Source organism: Salvelinus fontinalis, chromosome 8, assembly GCF_029448725.1.
Source record: "Salvelinus fontinalis isolate EN_2023a chromosome 8, ASM2944872v1, whole genome shotgun sequence".
In the NCBI taxonomy this organism is placed as follows: Eukaryota; Metazoa; Chordata; class Actinopteri; order Salmoniformes; family Salmonidae; genus Salvelinus; species Salvelinus fontinalis.
In genome coordinates, this window is record NC_074672.1 from 31,399,855 (window position 1) to 31,421,936 (window position 22,082).

Here is a 22,082-nt window from a genome sequence, read left to right on the forward strand (position 1 = left end):
CATACAACACCCATGGACTAACCAAACACACACAACATACAATGCCCACCCCAACTCACGCCCTGACCAACTAAACAATCAAAATAACATAAAAATAGGTCAGGAACGTTACATAACCCCCCCCTCAAGGTGCGTACTCCGAACGCACCACCAAAAGTCTAGGGGAGGGTCTGGGTGGGCATCTGTCCACGGTGGTGGCTCCGGCTCTGGACGCTGTCCCCACACCACCATAGTCACTCCCCGCTTCCGTATCCCCCACCCAATGACCACCCTCCAACTAAACCCACCTAACTGAAGGGGCAGCACCGGGATAAGGGGCAGCACCGGGACAAGGGGCAGCACCGGGACAAGGGGCAGCACCGGGACAAGGGGCAGCACCGGGACAAGGGGCAGCACCGGGACAAGGGGCAGCACCGGGACAAGGGGCAGCACCGGGACAAGGGGCAGCACCGGGACAAGGGGCAGCACCGGGACAAGGGGCGGCAGGTCCTGGCTGAGGGACTCCGGCAGGTCCTGGCTGAGGGACTCCGGCAGGTCCTGGCTGAGGGACTCCGGCAGGTCCTGGCTGAGGGACTCCGGCAGGTCCTGGCTGAGGGACTCCGGCAGGTCCTGGCTGAGGGACTCCGGCAGGTCCTGGCTGAGGGACTCCGGCAGGTCCTGGCTGAGGGACTCCGGCAGGTCCTGGCTGAGGGACTCCGGCAGGTCCTGGCTGAGGGACTCCGGCAGGTCCTGGCTGAGGGACTCCGGCAGGTCCTGGCTGAGGGACTCCGGCAGGTCCTGGCTGAGGGACTCCGGCAGGTCCTGGCTGAGGGACTCCGGCAGGTCCTGGCTGAGGGACTCCGGCAGGTCCTGGCTGAGGGACTCCGGCAGGTCCTGGCTGAGGGACTCCGGCAGGTCCTGGCTGAGGGACTCCGGCAGGTCCTGGCTGAGGGACTCCGGCAGGTCCTGGCTGAGGGACTCCGGCAGGTCCTGGCTGAGGGACTCCGGCAGGTCCTGGCTGAGGGACTCCGGCAGGTCCGGGCTGAGGGACTCCGGCAGGTCCGGGCTGAGGGACTCCGGCAGGTCCGGGCTGAGGGACTCCGGCAGGTCCGGGCTGAGGGACTCCGGCAGGTCCGGGCTGAGGGACTCCGGCAGGTCCGGGCTGAGGGACTCCGGCAGGTCCGGGCTGAGGGACTCCGACCGGTCCGGGCGTAGGGACTCCGGCAGGTCCTGGCGTAGGGACTCCGGCAGGTCCTGGCTGAGGGACTCCGGCAGGTCCTGGCTGAGGGACTCCGGCAGGTCCTGGCTGGACGGCTCCGGCAGGTCCTGGCTGGACGGCTCCGGCAGGTCCTGGCTGGACGGCTCCGGCAGGTCCTGGCTGGACGGCTCCGGCAGGTCCTGGCAGGACGGCTCCGGCAGGTCATGGCAGGACGGCTCCGGCTGGTCATGGCAGGACGGCTCCGGCTGGTCATGGCAGGACGGCTCCGGCTGGTCATGGCAGGACGGCTCCGGCTGGTCATGGCAGGACGGCTCCGGCTGGTCATGGCAGGACGGCTCCGGCTGGTCATGGCAGGACGGCTCCGGCTGGTCATGGCAGGACGGCTCCGGCTGGTCATGGCAGGACGGCTCTGGCTGGTCATGGCAGGACGGCTCTGGCTGGTCATGGCAGGACGGCTCTGGCTGGTCATGGCAGGACGGCTCTGGCGCTAGGCAGACGGCAGACTCTGGCCGGCTGAGACGCACTATAGGCCTGGTGCGTGGTACCGGAACTGGAGGCACCGGGCCGTGGGCACGCACCTCAGGGCGAGTGCGGGGAACAGGAACTGGGCACACTGGACTCTCGTGGCGCACTCCAGGCCTGGTGCGTGGTACCGGAACTGGAGGCACCGGGCTGGAGACCCGCACCATAGGGAGAGTGCGTGGAAGAGAAACAGGGCTCTGGAGATGCACTGGAAGCCTGGTGCGTGGTGTAGGCACTGGTGGTACTGAGCTGGGGTGGGAAGGTGGCGCCGGATATACCGGACCGTGAAGGAGGACACGTGCTCTTGAGCACCGAGCCTCCCCAACCCTACCAGGTTGAATGGTCCCCGTAGCCCTGCCAGTGCGGCGAGGTGGAATAGCCCGCACTGGCCTATGCAGGCGAACCGGGGACACCACCTGTAAGGCTGGTGCCATGTACGCCGGCCCGAGGAGACGTACTGGAGACCAGATACGTTGGGCCGGCTTCATGGCACTCGGCTCGATGCCCAACCTAGCCCTCCCAGTGCGGCAAGGTGGAATAGCCCGCACTGGGCTAAGCACGCGTACTGGGGACACCGTGCGCTTTACCGCATAACACGGTGTCTGACCAGTACGACGCCCTCTTACTCCACGGCAAGCCCGGGGAGTTGGCTCAGGTATCCAACCCGGCTACGCCACACTCCCCTTTAGCCCCCCCCCAAGAAATTCTTGGGTGAGCCTCTCGGGCTTCCAGCCTCTCATACGTGCTGCCTCCTCAATCCACCGCTCCTGGGCTGTGGCTGCCTTCTTCACCTCCCGAGAGCGGCGATTCTCTCCAACCCTTCCCCAGGGTCCTTTTCCGTCCATGATCTCCCAAGACCATTCCTCCTGTGTCCAGTGCCTTAGTTCTTTTTCTCTCTCCTCAATCCGCTTGGTCCTGTTGTGGTGGGTGTTTCTGTAAAGGCAGTCAATGTTGTTCTCCTCCTCAAACGAGGAGGAGCATGGATAGGACCAAGATGCGGATTGAGGGAAATAAGCCATCTTTTAATGAAAACAGCAAAACAATACACTACAAAACTACAAAACAACAAATGAGACTAACCTTCAACTGTCCTGTGAGGACACAGGAACAAACACCCACAAAAGCCTACTGCCTATGGCTACCTTAAATCTGGCTCCCAATCAGACACAAATGAATGACAGCTGTCTCTGATTGAGACCCAATCTAGGCAGCCATAGACATAACTAGACAACCTAACAAACACTATCCCATACACATACAACACCCATGGACTAACCAAACACACACAACATACAATGCCCACCCCAACTCACGCCCTGACCAACTAAACAATCAAAATAACATAAAAATAGGTCAGGAACGTGACAATTGGCACGGGAAACATATGTTTACATTGCCAAAGCAAGTGAAATAGATAATAAACAAAAGTGAAATAAACAATAAAAATTAACAGTAAACATTAAAAGTTACAAAATAATAAAGACATTTAAATTGTCATATTATGTCTATATACAGTGTTGTAATGATGTGCAAATAGTTAAAGTACAAAATAGAAAAAAATTAAGCATAAATATGGGTTTATTTACAATGGTGTTTGTTCTTCCTTGTTGCCATTTTCTTGTGGCAACAGATCACAAATCTTGCTGCTGTGATGGACACGGTGGTATTTCACCCAATAGATATGAGAGTTTATCAAAATTGTTTGTTTTTTTTCAAATTCTGTGTGGGTCTGTGTAATCTGAGGGAAATATGTGTCTCTAAATTGTCATACATTTGGCAGGAGCTTAGGAAGTGCATCTCAGTTTCCACCTCAGTTTGTGGGCATTGTGCACATAGCCTGTCTTCTCTTGAGAGACAGGTCTGCCTATGGCGGCCTTTCTCAATAGCAAGGCTATGCTCACTGAGTCTGTACTGCCTCATTTAGCTGTCCAGTTGAGGTTATTTTTAAGTAATTGTAGTGTGTGCAGTACTCTTTATATGTTGTACCAATTGAGAACTTTGGTCTAATTCCCTTAGATCTGGATATTTTCTGCAACATCATTATTTTAGTATTTTTGGTGTTTACTGCCAGGGCCCGGGTCTGGCAGTACTGTTCTAGCAGGTCCAGGCTCTATTGTAGGCCATGTGCTGAGGGTGAAAGCAGGCACAGGTCATCTGTGAAGATGCGCATGCATTTAACCTATGAATTGTGGAGACTAACACCAGGGGTTGAGGATTTTTCTAAAATGGCCAATTCGTTGATGTAAATATTGAAGCACGCAGGGCATAGATTGCAACCCTGGCAAAGGCCCCACTCCTGGTTAAAGAATTCTGTTGTTTTCTTGCCAATTTTGATGCTACACGTATTTATTTAATTATGTCATATGTTTTACCCCTAACACCACTTTCAATAACTTTGTGAACAATCCTGTATGCCAAATAGTATCAAATTATTTTTGGAAGACAATAAAGATAGCACAAATGTTGGTATTATTTTGGTTGACATGTTTATCTATCAGGGTGTTTAGGGTGTAAATACGATCGGTTGTGCTATGTTTTGGTATAAATCCACTTTGGCTTTGTAACGGTTGTCCTCCTCCTCTTCGTGACAGGCTTTTACCCAAGACATTGTGCTTATTAAGGAAGTTTAGAACTCTTACATTTATACACAGAAAACCTTCCCCAGGTTACCATTCACACAAATGCCTCTGTAATTGTTTGGATCAAATTTGTCTCCTTCCTTAAAGATTGGGGTTATGAGTCCTCGGTTCCAGATGTCAGGGAAATAACCTACACTCAGGCTCAAATTAAACCGTTTTAATGTAGCCCATTTACATTTTGCACCAGTGAATATGAGCATCTCATTTAGGATACCATCTGATCCACATGCTTTTTCAAATTTGAGGGCATGAAGTTTGTTATAATAATTGGGAAGTCTATGGAATTAGATTTTCCTTCATAGCTTTTGTCAATCCATTCAACTTCTCATGAATGTGGCATTGTTCTGCATTTGCATACATTTAGTTTTAAAATGGGTTGTCCATATGTCACCATTTTGTATCGCTAATTCCTCTTGTTTAGATTTCTTGGGGTGTTTTTCAACTTTTGCCAGAAGTTGTTTGTGTTTATGGACTCCTCAATTAGTGTCAGTTGCTTGCTGTTGTACTGGGCTCTTTTGGTTCTAAGTGTACGTTTATATAGCTTTAATGAAGGAGTAATTCACCATTATTTGGGTCTTTGTGCTTTTGATTTAATACTGTTCTTCTGTTGTCATCTGTAGTTTTTTTTAACAGTTTTTTTGTCCATTTCAGTTGTACTTCTTTTGCTGTTTGCCTGAATATATAGTTGATGGTTTTTAAGGCTAGATTGATGCCTTCTTTACTGTAAGTGGATGTGGTATCCAGAAAGTTTATGGTTATTGGTTGCTTTCTGGTATTCATCTGTCCTGTTTTGGGCCCATCTGTATGAATTTCTGATGTTGTTGTCAAGGCTCAGGAGAAGACCCAGATGCAGACAGTTTCGAAGTAACAAAAGTTTATTTCATAAACAGTGGGGCAGGCAAACAACAGGTCAAGGGCAGACAGAGGTCAGTAGTCCAGAGCAGAGTCTGTAGGTAAGGAACGGCAGGCAGGCTCAGGGTCAGGGCAGGCAGAATGGTCAAAAACCAGGAAAGCTAGAAAACAGGAACTAGAGACAGACAGGAGCACGGGAAAAACACTGGTAGGCTTGACAAAACAAAACCAACTGGCAACAGACAAACAGAGAACACAGGTATAAGTACACAGGGGATAATGGGGAAGATGGGTGACACCTGGAGGGGGGTGGAGACAAACACAAAGACAGGTGAAACAGATCAGGGTGTGACAGTTACACAGCTTACTGGGCTGTGAATGTGTCTCTCTCTCCACCCACACTGACCGAATGTTGATTTGCTGTTTGTCTGCCGTTCGTTCAGCACGGTGTGTTTTAGGGACCACCCGCTATATATAGAATCAGTTTGAAAACTATGGCTGGCACTGTGTTCAGAGGTCCTATGTACTCTCGGCCAGCAAACGCTGCCGTTGTGTCGGTGTCTTAAGGGAGTGACTAGTGGTCTGGGGATTGTTAGTTTGTGTCCGTGTCTTAAGGGAGTGACTAGTGGTCTGGGGATTGTTAGTTTGTGTCCGTGTCTTAAGGGAGTGACTAGTGGTCTGGGGATTGTTAGTTTGTGTCCGTGTCTTAAGGGAGTGACTAGTGGTCTGGGGATTGTTAGTTTGTGTCCGTGTCTTAAGGGAGTGACTAGTGGTCTGGGGATTGTTAGTTTGTGTCCGTGTCTTAAGGGAGTGACTAGTGGTCTGGGGATTGTTAGTTTGTGTCCGTGTCTTAAGGGAGTGACTAGTGGTCTGGGGATTGTTAGTATGTGTCCGTGTCTTAAGGGAGTGACCAGTGGTCTGGGGATTGTTAGTTTGTGTTGCCTGTTTTAGCTTCAGGGTGGGGTTCAGGATTAAACTCGGGAGGGCCCCGTTCTTCCAAGTTCACCTAAATAGACAGGTTCTAACTTGACTTAAACTCTTTTTCTGAATGGGTAACATAGGTCATCTGCAAATGTCCCCCAGGGGAATCCGTATTGCACGTTTTTCCATTTATCTCCAGATCGTTTTCATTTCCTTCTTTTAGGTTTCCACATACAGTATATAGACATTATTGACATTTAACATCCCCTTGCCTCTGTTAAACTGAATGTAACAGGAAAACACTGAGTCATCCTCTGTCCATACATAGTGTACAGGATGTTATGAGGAAAGTGCAGCAGGAGCAAGCTACTTGTGACCAAGCTGTAGTTTAGCTCCCGAGTCAGGAAGAAGCAGCTGCTGAGCTGGTTAACTCCTTGTCTCTGGGTATAAGACAGGGTTGAGCCACTGCCTCCTGTTGCTGTGTGGCTGTGAGCAGAGTTTAAAGGGTTTCTCTCCCTCTTTCTCCCTCAATCACTAAATCTTTCACTGTCTTTGTCTCTTACTGTTTGTCTCTGTCTTTCCCTTTCTCTCGTCTTCCCCCTTAATTCCTCTTTCATGTATTGTTTTCTTGTGTAGTTTGAATATGTTAGCTATAAAATCATCTATGAAACAAAATGAACAGTTATTAATCCCTCTTTCTCTTTAATAATGTTCTTGTTCACTCTGAGTTCTCTCTGTTGTTCAGACACACCCTAGTATACTCTGGAGTGTGTCAGTTGAATTTCCACCACTACCCTCCACTCCTCCTTCTCCTCTCGCTCCTCCACTCCTCTACTTGCCTTTGGTAGGCGCTGGCCTGCTCTCAACCAATCAGATCTCCCAAACTGGGTCTTACCCCCTAACATACATAATGCAGACAAAACATTCTGAAACTCACTACGTATTTTCTGATATCCACAAAATAACAGAAATACGATATTTAAGATATCTCAAAATTCGTTTTGGTGCCAAGTTAATAGTTCTGTCACACACAGAGAGCAGACATATGCACAGTATCTTAAAGACAAGGAGAAGAGTAGGAGGAGAATTCAAAATATATTTAAAAATACCGTACAAGCTTCCTCAACAACTGAAGTTCTGAAACCCCCATCATCTTGTGACTTCCTTCCTCTGCTGAAAACGCTGCAGAGCGCACGAGCATGCACACATTCACACACACAAACATACACACACAGAATGACTGCACAGAGCCCACACACAGCGCATGGTAGGGTCTTTGTTTATCAAAAAAGATCACCACAGATTTGTGGGGGCAGGGTATATACGTGTGGCTCGAAGTCTGTCAGGAAGAGAGAGAGATAGAGAAAGACAGCGAGAGAGAGACGAGAGAGAGATTTCATGTTGAATCTTTTGAAAAGAGGAACTCTTTTTGTTAATCTTCTCTTGTATGAGGTTTTTCAGAGTATAAAATATATACAGTGCATTGGTGCATTTTGTTACGTTACAGCCTTATTCTAAAATGTATTAAATAGTGTTTTACCCCTCATCAATCTACACACAATACCCTGTAATGACAAGGGGAAAACAGGTTTTTATAAATGTTTGCAAATGTATTTAAAATTAAATTAAATATCACATTTACATAAGTATTCAGACCCTTTACAGAGTACTTTATTGAAGCACCATTGGCAGCGATTACAGCCTCAAGTCTTATTGGGTATGACGTTACAAGCTTGGCACACCTGTATTAGGGGAAGTTTCTCCCATTCTTCTCTGCAGATCCTCTCAAGCTCTGTCAGGTTGGATGGGGAGCATTGCTGCACAGCTATTTTCAGGTCTCTCCAGAGATGTTCGATCAGGTTCAAGTCCGGGCTCTAGCTGGGCCACTCAAGGACATTCAGAGACTTGTCCCGAAGCCACTCTTGTGTTGTCTTGGCTGTGTGCTTAGGTTCGTTGTCCTGTTGGAAGGTGAACCTTCGCCCCAGTCTGAAGTCCTGAGCGCACTGGAGCAGGTTTATATCAAAGATCTCTTTATACTTTGCTCTTTATACTCCTTGATCCTGACTAGTCTCCCAGACGCTGCCGCTGAAAAACATTCCCACAGCATGATGATGCCACCACCATGCTTCACCGGATTACCAGGACGTGTACTCCGAGCATGCGCTGACCAACTGGCAAGTGTCTCCACTGACATTTTCAACCTGTCCCTGACCGAGTCTGTAATACCAACATGTTTCAAGCAGACCAGCATAGTACCTGTGCCCAAGTACACCAAGGTAACCTGCCTAAATGACTACCGACCCATAGCACTCACGTCTGTAACCATGAAGTGCTTTGAAAGGCTGGTCATGGCTCATATCAACACCATTATCCCAGAAACCCTAGACCCACTCCAATTTGCATACCGCCCCAACAGATACACAGATGATGCAATCTCTATTGTATCTCCACACTGTCCTTTCACACCTGGACAAAAGAAACACCTACGTGAGAATGCTGTTCATTGACTACAGCTCAGCGTTCAACACAATAGTGCCCTCAAAGCTCATCACTAAGCTAAGGACCCTGGGACTCAACACCTCCCTCTGCAACTGGATCCTGGACTTCCTGACGGGCCGCCCCCCAGGTGGCAAGGGTAGGTAACAACACATCTGCTCTGTCAGAGTGACCATCGGGTCCTTGGTCACCTCCCTGACAAAGGCTCTTCTCCCCTGATTGCTCAGTTTGGCCGGGCGGCCAGCTCTAGGAAGAGTCTTGGTGGTTCCAAACTTCTTCCTTTTAAGAATGTTGGAGGCCACTGTGTTCTTGGGGACCTTCAGTGCTGCAGAAATGTTTTGGTACCCTTCCCCAGATCTGTGCCTCGACACAATCCTGTCTCGGAGCTCTATAGACAATTCCTTCAACCTCATGGCTTGGTTTTTGCTCTGACATCCACTGTCATCTGTGAGACCTTATATAGAAAGGTGTGTGTCTTTCCAAATCATGTACAATCAATTGAATTTACAACAGATGGACTCCAATCAAGTTGTAGAAACATCTCAAGGATGATCAATGGAAACAGGATGCACCTGAGCTCAGTTTCGAGTCTCATAGCAAAGGGTTTGAATATTTATGTAAATCATGTATTTCTGATTTTTGTGTTTTTATACATTTGCAAACATTTCTAAAAACCTGTTTTTGTTTTGTAATTATGGGGTATTGTGTGTAGATTGATGAGGGAAAAGAATTACTTAATCCATTTTAAGTACAGACCACCCCTCATCTCTGTCAAACGCTCCCTAAAGCACTTCAGCAAGCAGGCCTTTCTAATCGACCTGGCCCGGGTATCCTGGAAGGATATTGTCCTCATTCCGTCAGTAGAGGATGCCTGGTTATTCTTTAAAAGTGCTTTCCTCACCATCTTAAATAAGCATGCCCCATTCCAAAAATGTTGAACCAGGAACAGATATAGCCCTTGGTTCACTCCAGACCTGACTGCCCTCGATCAGCACAAAAACATCCTGTGGCGTACTGCATTAGCATCGAATAGCCCCCCGCGATATGCAACTTTTCAGGGAAGTTAGGAACCAATGTACACAGGCAGTTAGGAAAGCTTAGGCTAGCTTTTTCAAACAGAAATTTGCATCCTGTAGCAGAAACTCCCAAAAGTTCTGGGACACTGTGAAGTCCATGGAGAATAAGAGCACCTCCTCCCCAGCTGCCCACTGCACTGAGACTAGGAAACACTGTCACCACCGAAAAATCCACGATAATTGAGAATTTCAATAAGCATTTTTCTACGGCTGGCCATGCTTTCCACCTGTCTACCCCTACCCCGGTAAACAGCCCTGCACCCCCCACAGCAACTCGCCCAAGCCTCCCCATTTCTCCTTCACCCAAATCCAGACAGCTGATGTTCTGAAAGAGCTGCAAAATGACCCTCTCTTTCTAAAATGATCTGCCGAAATTGTTGCAACCCCTATTACTAGCCTGTTCAACCTCTCTTTCGGTTCGTCTGAGATCCCCAAAGATTGGAAAGCTACCGCGGTCATCCACCTCTTCAAAGGGGGAGACACTCTAGACCCAAACTGTTATAGACCTATACCCATCCTTCCCTGCCTTTCTAAAATCTTCGAAAGCCAAGTTAACAAACAGATCACCGACGATTTCGAATCCCACCGTATCTTCTCCGCTATGCAATCTGGTTTCAGAGCTGGCCATGGGTGCACGTCAGCCACGCTCAAGGTCCTAAACGATATCATAACCGCCATCGATAAGAGACAATACTGTGCAGCTGTATTCATCGACTTGACCAAGGCTTTCGACTCTGTCAATCACCACATTCTTATCGGCAGACTCAACAGCCTTGGTTTCTCAAATGACTGCCCAACCTGGTTCACCAACTACTTCTCAGACAGAGTTCAGTGTGTCAAATCGGAGGGCCTGTTGTCTGGACCTCTGGCAGCCTCTATGGGGGTGCCACAGGGTTCAATCCTCGGGCCAACTCTTTTCTCTGTATACATCAATGATTTCGCTCTTGCTGCTGGTGATTCTCTGATCCACCTTTACGCAGGCGACACCATTCTGTATACTTCTGGCCATTCTTTGGACACTGTGTTAACCAACCTCCAGACGAGCTTCAATGCTATACAACTCTCCTTCCGTGGCCTCCAACTGCTCTTAAAAGCAAGTAAAACTAAATGCATGCTCTTCAACCGATCGCTGCCCACCCCTGCCCGCCTGTCCAGCATCACTAGTCTGGACGGTTCTGACTTAGAATATGTGGACAACTACAAATACCTATGTGTCTGGTTAGACTGTAAACTCTCCTTCCAGACTAACATTAAGCATCTCCAATCCAAAATTAAATCTAGAATCGGCTTCCTATTTCGCAACAAAGCCTCTTTCACTCATGCTGCCAAACATACCCTCGTAAACTGACTATCCTACCGATCGTTGACTTCGGCCCTGTCATTTACAAAATAGCCTCCAACACTCTACTCAGCGAATTGGATGCAGTCTATCACAGTGCCATCCGTTTTGTCACCAAAGCCCCATATACTACCCACCACTGAGACCTATACGCTCTCGTTGGCTGGCCCTCGCCTCATATTCATCGCCAAACCCACTGGCTCCAGATCATCTATAAGTCTTTGCTAGGTAAAGCCCCGCCTTATCTCAGCTCACTCTTCACCAGAGCAGCACCCACACTTGGCATGCGCTCCAGCAGGTATATTTCACTAGTCACCCCCAAGCCAATTCCTCGTTCGGCCGATTTTCCTTCCAGTTCTCTGTTGCCAATGACTGGAACGAACTGCAAAAATCACTGAAGCTGGAGACTCATATCTCCCTCACTAGCTTTAAGCACCAGCTGTCAGAGCAGCTCACAGATCACTGCACCTGTACATAGCCCATCTGTAATTAGCCCATCCAAGTACCTCATCCCCATACTGTTAATAATTTATTTTATTTTGCACCTTTGCACCTCAGTATCTCTACTTGCACACTCATCTTCTGCACCTCTATCACTCCAGTGTTTAATTGCTATATTGTATTTATTTTGCCACTATGGCCTATTTATTGCTTTACTTCCCTTATCCTACCTCATTTGCACACACTGTATATAGACTTTTTCTATTGTATTATTGACTGTATGTTTGTTTATTCCATGTGCAATTCTATGTTGTTGTTTGTGTCGCACTGCTTTGCTTTATCTTGGCCAGGTTGCAGTTGTAAATGAAAACTTGTTCTCAACTAGCCTACCTGGTTAAGTAAAGGTGAATTAAACAATAAAATAAAATAAATGAATAAGGATGCAACGTAACAAAATGTGGAAAAGGTCAAGAGGTCTGAATACTTTCCGAATGCACTGTATGCTCAATTCAATACTTGTATTCTACATGTGAAACGTACAGCAGGCCTGATGCCTTTAATGATATGGTGAGGATTTATTGCCCTCGTGACTGTCTGTCTGTGTGTCAGCCTGCACCTAAAGTATGCAAGGCCTGTGTGTGTGTGTTGACACTACTTGCACAGTGCAGTAACCTGACCCATTTTTCCCAGGCAGGATAAGCTAGAGTAAACTGTGTTATCAGCCTGCTGTGTGCTGTGGCTGGGTTGAGTGGCAGAGTTACCTAACCACAGGATAAACCAGTTACATTTCACCACAGTCAGCCCGGACAAGTAGTGGAGAAAATAGAATGGTGTGTGTCAGGGATCTGGATGCCAGCCAAAACTCTAAAACATGCTTCTCAATGAGTGAGTGAGTGAGTGAGTGAGTGAGTGAGTGAGTGAGTGAGTGAGTGAGTGTGAGTTTGATTGTGAGTGAGTGAGTGAGTGAGGGAGTGTAACTACTGGAGCTCTTAAGTCTTTAACATTTTCACAACCAAACGGCATGTGTAGAACCTTGCAGAGGCATTTAATTTCACTGACCTTGTGATCTCCTGTGTCATCGTTTTATTAGGAGAGAGGTGTCCCAAAGGAGTTTGTGATACGGTCATGGGTGTCTTCCATGTTCACACCCGGACTGGCACCTCTGCTCTACTGCTCATGAGAAAAGCTGAGAAATGCTGAGCAATCAGCTCTCTCTCTCTTTACCTATCGTTCTCCATATCTCTCTCATTCTCTAGCTCTCTCAGACCCCAAGGGATTTTCATACAGTGTTAAACTTTTGGCATGGGCCTGTCTACAGAGTACAGTGCATTTGGAAAGTATTCAGACCCCTCACTTTTTCCACATTGTGTTACGTTACAGCCTTATTCTAAAATGGATTCCATACTTTTTTAGCTCATCTATCTACACACAATACCCCATAATAACATGTGTGCAAATTTATTACAAATAAGAACCAGAAATACTTTATTTACTTAAGTATTCAGACCCTTTGCTATGAGACTCGAAATTTACATCAGGTGAATCCTGTTTCAATTGATCAAACCTGGCACCATCCCTACAGGGAAGCATGGTGGTGGCAGCATCATGCTGTGGGGATGTTTTTCAGCGGCAGCGTCTGTGAGAATAGTCAGGATCGAGGGAAAGATGAACGGAGCAAAGTACAGAGAGATCCTTGATGAAAACCTTCTATAGAGAGCTCAGGACCTCAGACTGGAGCAAAGGTTCACCTTCCAACAGGACAATGACCCTAAGCACACAGCCAAGACAACACAAGAGGGGCTTCGGGACTAATCTCTTGAGTGGCCCAGCCAGAGCCCGGACTTGAACCCAATCGAACATCTCTGGATAGACCTGAAAATAGCTGTGCAGCGATGCTCCCCATCCAACCTGAAAGAGCTTGAGAGGATCTGCAGAGAAGAATGGGGAAAACTCCCCAAGTATAAGTGTGCCAAGCTTGTAGCATCATACCCAATAAGACTCGAGGCTGTAATCGCTGCCAAAGGTGCTTCAACAACGCACTGAGTAAAGGGTCTGAATACTTATGTAAATGTGATAGTTCAGTTTTTTTATATATACATTTGCTTTGTCATTATGGGGGTATTGTGTGTAGATTGTGTGTAGATTGATTAGGAACACAACAATTTAGTCCATTTTAGAATAAGGCTGTAACGTACCAAAATGTGGAAAAATTCAAGGGGTCTGAATACTTTCCGAATACACTGCATGTATAATAAAAAAAGACAATTTAGGACATTAAATTACAAAACTTCTTAAGTAAATCATTGTGGTCGGTCATATTGTCCTTTATTTCCATGTACTGTAAGTGAGACTGTATAAGCTGTGTTATAGCCTTCTCCCTGTTGAACAAGTCTGCATGTGTAAGATGTGTGTAGCCACAACTTCAACAGTTGTACTATATGTGATAGCTTAGTGTCTCTCCCTCTCTCATCTTCAGATCACAGACACCTACTCCACCGTGTGTAAACCACAGAAGAAGAAACCTTCCCCAGACCACAGTGCAGCCAAGACCCTCCCCCGCAACCACTGCCCTGGGGGGAAGAATGGAGGAGGTAGGGGAGGAGGAGCAGGAGGGAATGAGGGAGGGAACGGGACGTGGGGTGGCGGTCGGGAGATCCAGGGTGGCCAGGCCCGATCCCATGAGGAGCCCTGCTACGAGCCCGTCGGCGACAAGTCCTGGCCCACCTGTGTGGTGGCCGAGCCGGACCCGGCGTACACCACTATCGACTCCCACCGGAAACGTGAGTGGGCAGGAACCAATAACGGTGCGCTGGGGGCGAACGCTACACTAAAGCCCAGGAAGAAGCCTCCTCAGCAGGGAGCATCGTCTCCAGAGGCCCCATGCCCCCAGGAACCTCCAGCATGCCCCCCGGCCCCTCCATCTAGGGCCTTGCCTGGGGAGGAGAACTTCTATGAGACCATCAGCGATGTGAAACAGGGGGCCAACAGTGCCAGCACCACCACCATCTTCACCTTCAACGACGGGATGGAGATGTACGTCACTGGCCTGTAGCTGAGAGACACTGGCTCACACACACACACACACACACACACACACACACACACACACACACACACACACACACACACACACACACACACACACACACACACACATACACAAGTTTTAGAAACTTCAGAGTGTTTTCTATCCAATAATATGCATATATTAGCAACTGGGACTGAGGAGCAGGCAGTTTACTATGGGCACCTCTGTGCACCTTTCATCCAAGCTACTCAATACTGCCCCTGCAGCCATAAGAAGTTAAATATATTGCTAGAATTCACCTTGTCTATAGAGATTTACACCAGGGTAAGCCTACACGAAACACACGAACCACAGCCCTTATTGGAAGTGTTTCTAAAAACTCATGGAACCATTCCCCTGTTTGACCTCTAGGTGTTAAGGGTATTGGTTTTTGCCGTTTCACTACACAGCTGATTCAAATAACCAACTCATCATCAAGCTTTGATTATTTGAATCAGCTGTGTAGTGCTAAGGCAAAAACGCACCCAGGGGGGCCCCAGGACCAACTTTGGGGAAACATGCTCTTTACCAACGAGTGAAATCAAGCAGCAAGTGTTATGCATTCAAACAGTATCTCAACCCAGGGTCAGGCACCAGACCCAACCAGTGGTGGGAACGGGTCAGACTGTGGAAGCCCATATAGGGGTTCCAGGCCAGTTGAACATTGGATAGGAGCCCAGGTCATTTATCAGACACTCTTGTACACAGTAGAGCAACTTACAGCAGTGAGTACATACATTTTCTTACTGGTCCCCCATGGGAATTGAACCCACAACCCTGGCATTGCAAACTCCATGCTCTTCCAACTGAGCCACACAGAAGAACCTGAGGGGTTTCCCCTCATTTTCACCCCTGGACTCAACAGAACCCTATCTACCCTGCATCTCTGAGCTTTACCGCAGAGCCAGTCTGGCTAACCCAGTCTGGACTGCACCCTCTCAGCCAGACTCAAACAGGTCCCAACCAGACCAGACTGAGCATCATGTTATGAACTGGATGACAGTGTCACTGTTCACCTTACCTTACCATTTGTGTGACATTTTACATATAGATTTATTTTTGTATAAATATGGTACCGTTAATAAAGCATGGCTTGTGTACAGAGCGACACACAATCCCCCAAAATAACATAACACACAATAACAGATACACACACACACACACACTGTACGCAAACATTGTTGTGTATGAAAACACATTCTCACAAAGATGACAGAGAGTAGAAGTGTGTAGACTCCAGGATGGCTTCACTTCTAAGTTCCAACCCCCTGATGACATTACTGATGATGTCACTGGTGGTAAAAAGGGTTTGAATATATTACTGATTTTAACAAGTTTAAATCCACGCCTCAGAGACTCATGGAAGGATTAAACACAAACACATACAGACACACACACACACACACACACACACACACACACACACACACACACACACACACACACACACACACACACACACACACACACACACACACACACACACACACACACACACACACACACCTTGTGCTGGGAATTATGTAATAGAAGCAGATGGGAGTCTGGGAGATTGGCTGTGGTTAGCTCTCCTTAAGCAAACATATCAAACAGGTCCTCTCTCTGTTGCTGGGCAGGGCAGATATGGTTTGACTTTGAGCGAAAAATCTGACATGTAGCCTAGGTCTATACAGTACGTGTACGTTAACATGCTCTGACCTGGAGGAGGTGATCTTGGCTCCAAACCAACACTCTCCTGTACACTCTTTACTCCTTGGTATTCAAGGTAGAAGTTGCCCCTAACCACAGATACACACACTGAAGATGTCTTGTAACTGGAAGGGTCTTTGTATGAAGGAGTCATAGAGCAATCACTCACTATACATCTGAAGTACATGCATCAGAGTTATATGCTGGGAGATCTTGACCAACTTTCTGACTCTGATATTCATCTTGTAGAGTTGTATTGAGCTCAGCCGGTTGATAGGGCAGGGTAAAATGGCCTTGTTCTTGTTGTCAGTGGTGACACAGTTCAAGCGAAGCAGTGGTCCGCCTCAGGTTGCCTCACACTGTTAATTCCATCCAGAACCACTGAGCTTTAACCACAGTGACTGACCACAGAGCAACAACTGACACACTTATAGGGACAGTTTGACCCCACACCTAAGTCTTCCCTTTTCACATCTCAAAAGTGGTCTAATGTCGAGTGGAATCCAAATAACACACGTTCTGTGGTGTAGTCTTATTCTCAAATGAATGGGGGTGATTGGCACCATATAAGTAGAATTTTGGGGTGAGCTGTCATAAAGAGTACTGATTTGGCTATACTTTAGTCAGATTTAATTTATTGTAAGTTGTTATTCACGTTCTTTGTTTTCAAAACTCCTGGAGCTTAAAATAATGTTATTTGCATGGCAAAACACACACGCAATCTTGGCAGAGATACACAGGGCAAAGCCAACGGGTCAGGGACACGGCGTGGGCTGGGGAGATCTTTCTCTGAAGGAGAAAGGCAACCGATTTCACAATCTCTGCCCAGGACCTCTGGGGCATTGCTAACATTTTATTTTATGGCCAAGGTAATGGAGTCTTGGAGAGTTGTAGGGCTATTGGCGGTTTCATGGAGTTACTGCAGTGAAGGCCGTTTGTGTAGCAGGCTCCTGATTCGCTTCACAGGCTGAAGTCAATGCCAGGACTCTACTGCTGCACTCTGGGCCGCAGTCTGTCTGTCGGTTGGAACAGCCATTGAGGGGTTGGAATCCAAAGAAAATATAGTGTTGGGCATAAAATGACCAGTGAGCGTCTTTTGCCTGTGCTGAAAGTTGTGTTCTATTGTAAACAAGCTGTTTCCCATGTAGCTCTTGGGGGAAATGTGATGTATGAACTTAAGAAGAAAAACAGTGACATTAGGGTTTAATAAAGGGGTGTTTTCAAGTCAAAATGTAAAGAGGGACACAAAGTGCTCAGGGACAGAGAGGTATATGAGGGATGAATAACAGCAGTATGTGTTAGGCCATCTAACGTTAGGAGAGCGCGTGGAAGATGTAGTTCTATAAGATGTATAGGTGTGTATAGGTTTACTATGAAATACATCTTATGAAATGCATTCTGTATTTTCTTAATGCAGTTTATGTAAAAAGAAATGTTTACCTATTGTGTTTAAATAGCTTATGCCACTGCCATGGAGACGCTACGTGTACTGTGTTTAATACTATTGGTGCAATTTTCCTGCTTGAAACATAATGCATGTTTTTGACCAAATGAAAAAAGAAAATACTGTAGTACTTTATTTACTTCCTAATGTTTGTTTTTTGTTTTCCTGTTTTGTCATGGGAGAAGAAAAAAAACATTCCAATTGTGGATTAGCTCTGGCTGAGAGAGAGAGCGAGAGAGAGAGAGAGAGAGAGAGACAGACACACACACACCTTCCTCTCTCCATGCTCCAAATTATGAAACTGTCAGGAGGTTGCCAGTAGGAGGGAGGAAGCATACTCTGGTTCTACTCCCTGTATTATCCTCCCTCTCTTCTCTCTTTTTCCGCTCTTATCTCCTCTCTCTTTTCCCCTCTCCTCTCTGTGCTGGTGGAGATGGGCCTTTGATGTTGCTTCTTCTGAGGGACCAAGGGAGCGATATGGGGGTGGAGGGGAAGAGGGACTGCCTGGGGGTCATGCCGACCCTGCATGCTTTCAACATCAATAGTGCAGTTTTATTGGTGTGTGTGATATGACCAATGACTAACAGCTGAGATGATTTAAGCAGCTTTGGGAACATATATTTTGTCATCCAGCACTGCCACTGCTAGTCTCCTGAGGAAATTCACAAACTTTTCATTCAACCCGTTTAGCACAGACTAAATTGACAAAGACATGGACGGACCAGGACCAAATGAAAGCTAAACAGTACTTTAAAATATATTTTGAAAATGCATATTATGGCAAATAATGTATTGTGCATCAATTCATTTCATTTTGCCTCTCAGTTTAGCACAAACATATCTGACAAAGACACGCTCACATAAATAGCCTACATTTTGAGGCATGCATCATGTGAAATATTGTTGTTTTGATGTTCTACAGAACTATTTGTTATTGGTTGAATGCTGAAAGACTTGATGTTAGTTGATATATTGATGGTTATCACAAATGTTGTGGTTTTACGTTGGAGCAATGATGAGCTAGTCTACTTTTCAAGAATCGCTGATGTTCAATTCTCAATGGCTGACGCTCTCTTTCAATCTATCTTGTGAATTGAAATAATGAGAAATATAGTTGATTTTGGTTGGTTTCTGTGTAGCAGGTAGAACGTCACATTGATGGCACATTGATGATGACGCGTGTAGTGGAGCAGAAGTGTTATCCCCTATATTAATTCTAATATTTTCCAATAATTGGTTTATGGGCCTGTGAACGCCAACGGCTTGTGAGTGGCAGCGCTGTGGCCTATGTTGTATTTTGGTTTTAAGATGACACAGGGTTTTAACGTGGAAAACAATATAATAGAACATAATGTGAAAATGTGCAAAAGATTGTAAATGTTTTATAATCATTCATAAAATATAAAAGTCTCAAGTTTTTACTTTTGTAATAAAGTAGCACCTTAAAATGTGTCTGTGTGTGCATGACCATGTTGTCTTTAATGATGTTTTCTGTTTGTTATTTTGTACCTGAAAAAGACATTTGCTGGGTTGGTCGTCTACAACAAAGGGAACGCTGTCTGCAGCTAAACGTGGTCTGAGTCAGGCATGTTGTTGAAACAACAGTAGGCCTAGCCTAATGCTGCTTTCATAACCAAGTGGCAGGGCCGGCCCTAGCTTTTTGGGGACCCTAAGCAATATTTCGTTTGGGGGTCTCCCATCTCACAGGTAAAACGTTTTAGTGGTCTCCCTCTTGACGGCGGAGAGAACAAATTGAAGTCTTAAATAAAAAATTCTGCCATGGGTCATACACATAATAACAATTTGGTTGGAGCCCCCCTAGCGGCCGGGGGCCTTAAGCGACTGCTTATGTTGCTTATGTCTAGGGCCGGCCCTTCCAAGTGGGAAGGTGGTACTTACCATTTGTGAAATCGTAATTACCAGTTTGATGCATTCAAGTGCGTTGAACTCGTTGAGAAACACAGAGGAACACAGTAGCTAATGGTAAACAAGCTGCGTCAACTATATCTAAAAGTACAGCTGTCATGCTTGTAAACACATGACCACACTCTCCGAAGCCAGGTTAGTCCCAACATTAACCTCCCTCAGAGGATCTGACATTGAGAACAGTATGTGCCAAGGAAAGTGAAGTGGCATCCAGTAGGTAGAACCTCATAAATGTATGAGGGGAGGCCAAACGTGCCTCATCGCAAATCTCTTGTAAGGAGATGCCCAAGAAGTTGATAAAAGAATCCTGCTATGCCCTCCGGCAAACTATCAAACAGGCAAAGTGTCAATACAGGACTAAGATTGAATCCTACTACACCGGCTCTGACGCTCGTCCGATGTGTCATGGCTTGCAAAGTATCACGGATTACAAAGGGAAACCCAGCTGCGTGTTGCCCAGTGATGCAAGCCTATCAGACGAGCTAAATACCATCTATGCTCACGTGAAGGCCAGCAACACTGAAAAATGCATAAGAGCACCAGCTGTGTGATCACGCTCTCCGTAGCCAATGTGAGTAAGACCTTTAAACAGGTTAACATTCACAATGCCGCAGGCCCAGACAGATTATCAGTATGCGTACTCAGAGCATTTGCTGACCAGCTAGCAAGTGTCTTCACTGACATTTTCAACCTCTCCCTGACCCAGTCTGTAATACCACATGTTTCAAGCAGACCATAGTCCCCGTGCCCAAGAACGCCAAGGTAACCTGACTATCGGCTCGGAGCACTCACATCTGTAGCCATGAAATGCTTTGAAAGGCTGGTCATGGCTCACATCAACACCATCACCCTGGACCCACTCCAATTTGCATACCGCCCCAAGAGATCCACAGATGATGCAATCACTATTGCACTCCACACTGCCCTTTCCCACCTGGACAAATGGAACACCTTCATGAGAATTTTGTTCCTTGACTGCGGCTCAGCATTCAACACCATAGTGCCCTCCAGGCTCATCACTAAGCTAAGGACCCTGGGATTAAACACCTCCCTCTGCAATTGGATACTGGAATTTCTGACCAGTCGCCCCCAAGTGGTGAGGGTAAGCAATACCACATCCTCCACACTGACCCTCAACACGGGGGCCCCTCGGGGTGCGTACTTAGCCTCCTTCTGTTCACCCATTACTGCATGGCCGCACACAGCTCCAACACCATCATTAAGTTTTCTGACAACATAAAGGTGGTAGACCTAATCACCAATGACGATGAGACAGCCTACAGGGAGGAGGTCAGAGACCTGGTAGTATGGTGCCAGGACAAGAACCTCTCCCTCAATCTCAGCAAGACAAAGGAGCTGATCGTGGACTACAGGAAAAGAAAGGCCGAGCACGTCACCATTCACATCTACTGGACTGGAGTGGAGACAGTTGAGAGCTTCAAGTTCCTGTTTGGACGGTCCAAACACACCAACACAGTTGTGAAGACAGCACGACAATGTCTCTTCCCCCTCAGGAGGCTGAAAAGATTTGGCATGGGCCCTCAGATCCTCAAAAAGTTCTACAGCTGTACCATTGGCAGCATCTTTTTTTGTGGCATTCTTTATGATTATACAGTTAACAGGCAGAACAAGTAGAGGGCAGAACACACACGGATCCCCTACCAAATCAAATATTTTAGGACCCATGTCCTAAAAGAGCCCCACCCCCGAAACAAGACTTAAACCATCTATGATATACAATGAGTAATATAGTAACAGTAAAACAAATACAAAGATATTATAAAACAAAAAGGTAATTAAAAATATATATATATATAAATTCTAATTTGGGTTGGTTTACGGAGTTGTGAAATTAGCTGGGTCCATGTCTTCTAGAAAGGTTGACAGATATTATAAAATGTAATCCTTCCACTTAAATAGTACCAAATGTCTAGCTAGAAGAGTAATACATGCCAGCATGTTTCCCATATAACTGTTTATAGGGGCCTCCTGTGGTGCCACTCAATAGAACTGTTTAGAGTGGCCTCCTGTGGTGCCACTCCGAATAATGCAATAAAGGCAGAAGGTTCTATAGGTCTCTCCAGTATCTTAGAAAACTAAAATTGATTTCCAGAAATCTGTCAATTTCTGGCATTTCCAAAACATTTGTAATAAAGTAGCAGGGGAGCCTGCATACATCGGTCACAAGTGGAATCTATTTTTGGTCTAATCTTGAATAATTTTGCCTTTGACCAATGCAGCCGATTAACTATTTTAAATTGAATTACAGAATGTCTTAGACATACGGATGAAGAATGTATTCTATGAAGCATACTCTGCCAAGTTTCGTCTGAAAGTTGGTCACCTAAATCCTCTTCCCATTGGTTCTTAAGAGATTTCAGGGAATCCAGATAGTTCAAGTTTAATAACGTATAGATCAAGCTTATGTCCCCTTGATAAAGGGTTCACTTTAAAAATAGAATCTAGAAGGGA

The 22,082-nt window shown here is 46.4% G+C and overlaps 1 protein-coding gene across 2 annotated transcripts in view; it reads left to right on the top strand.

Moving 5' to 3' along the window:
• Positions 1 to 19,136, top strand: part of LOC129861102 (uncharacterized) — a 98,417-nt gene extending 79,281 nt beyond the window's left edge. For both annotated transcript variants that reach the window (XM_055932227.1, XM_055932226.1), the window contains one exon: positions 13,961 to 19,136. In XM_055932227.1, the coding sequence (XP_055788202.1) occupies positions 13,961 to 14,536 (576 nt within the window). In that variant the 3' untranslated portion in view covers positions 14,537 to 19,136. The remainder of the gene's footprint in view (positions 1 to 13,960) is intronic.
• Positions 19,137 to 22,082: the final 2,946 nt, after the last annotated feature.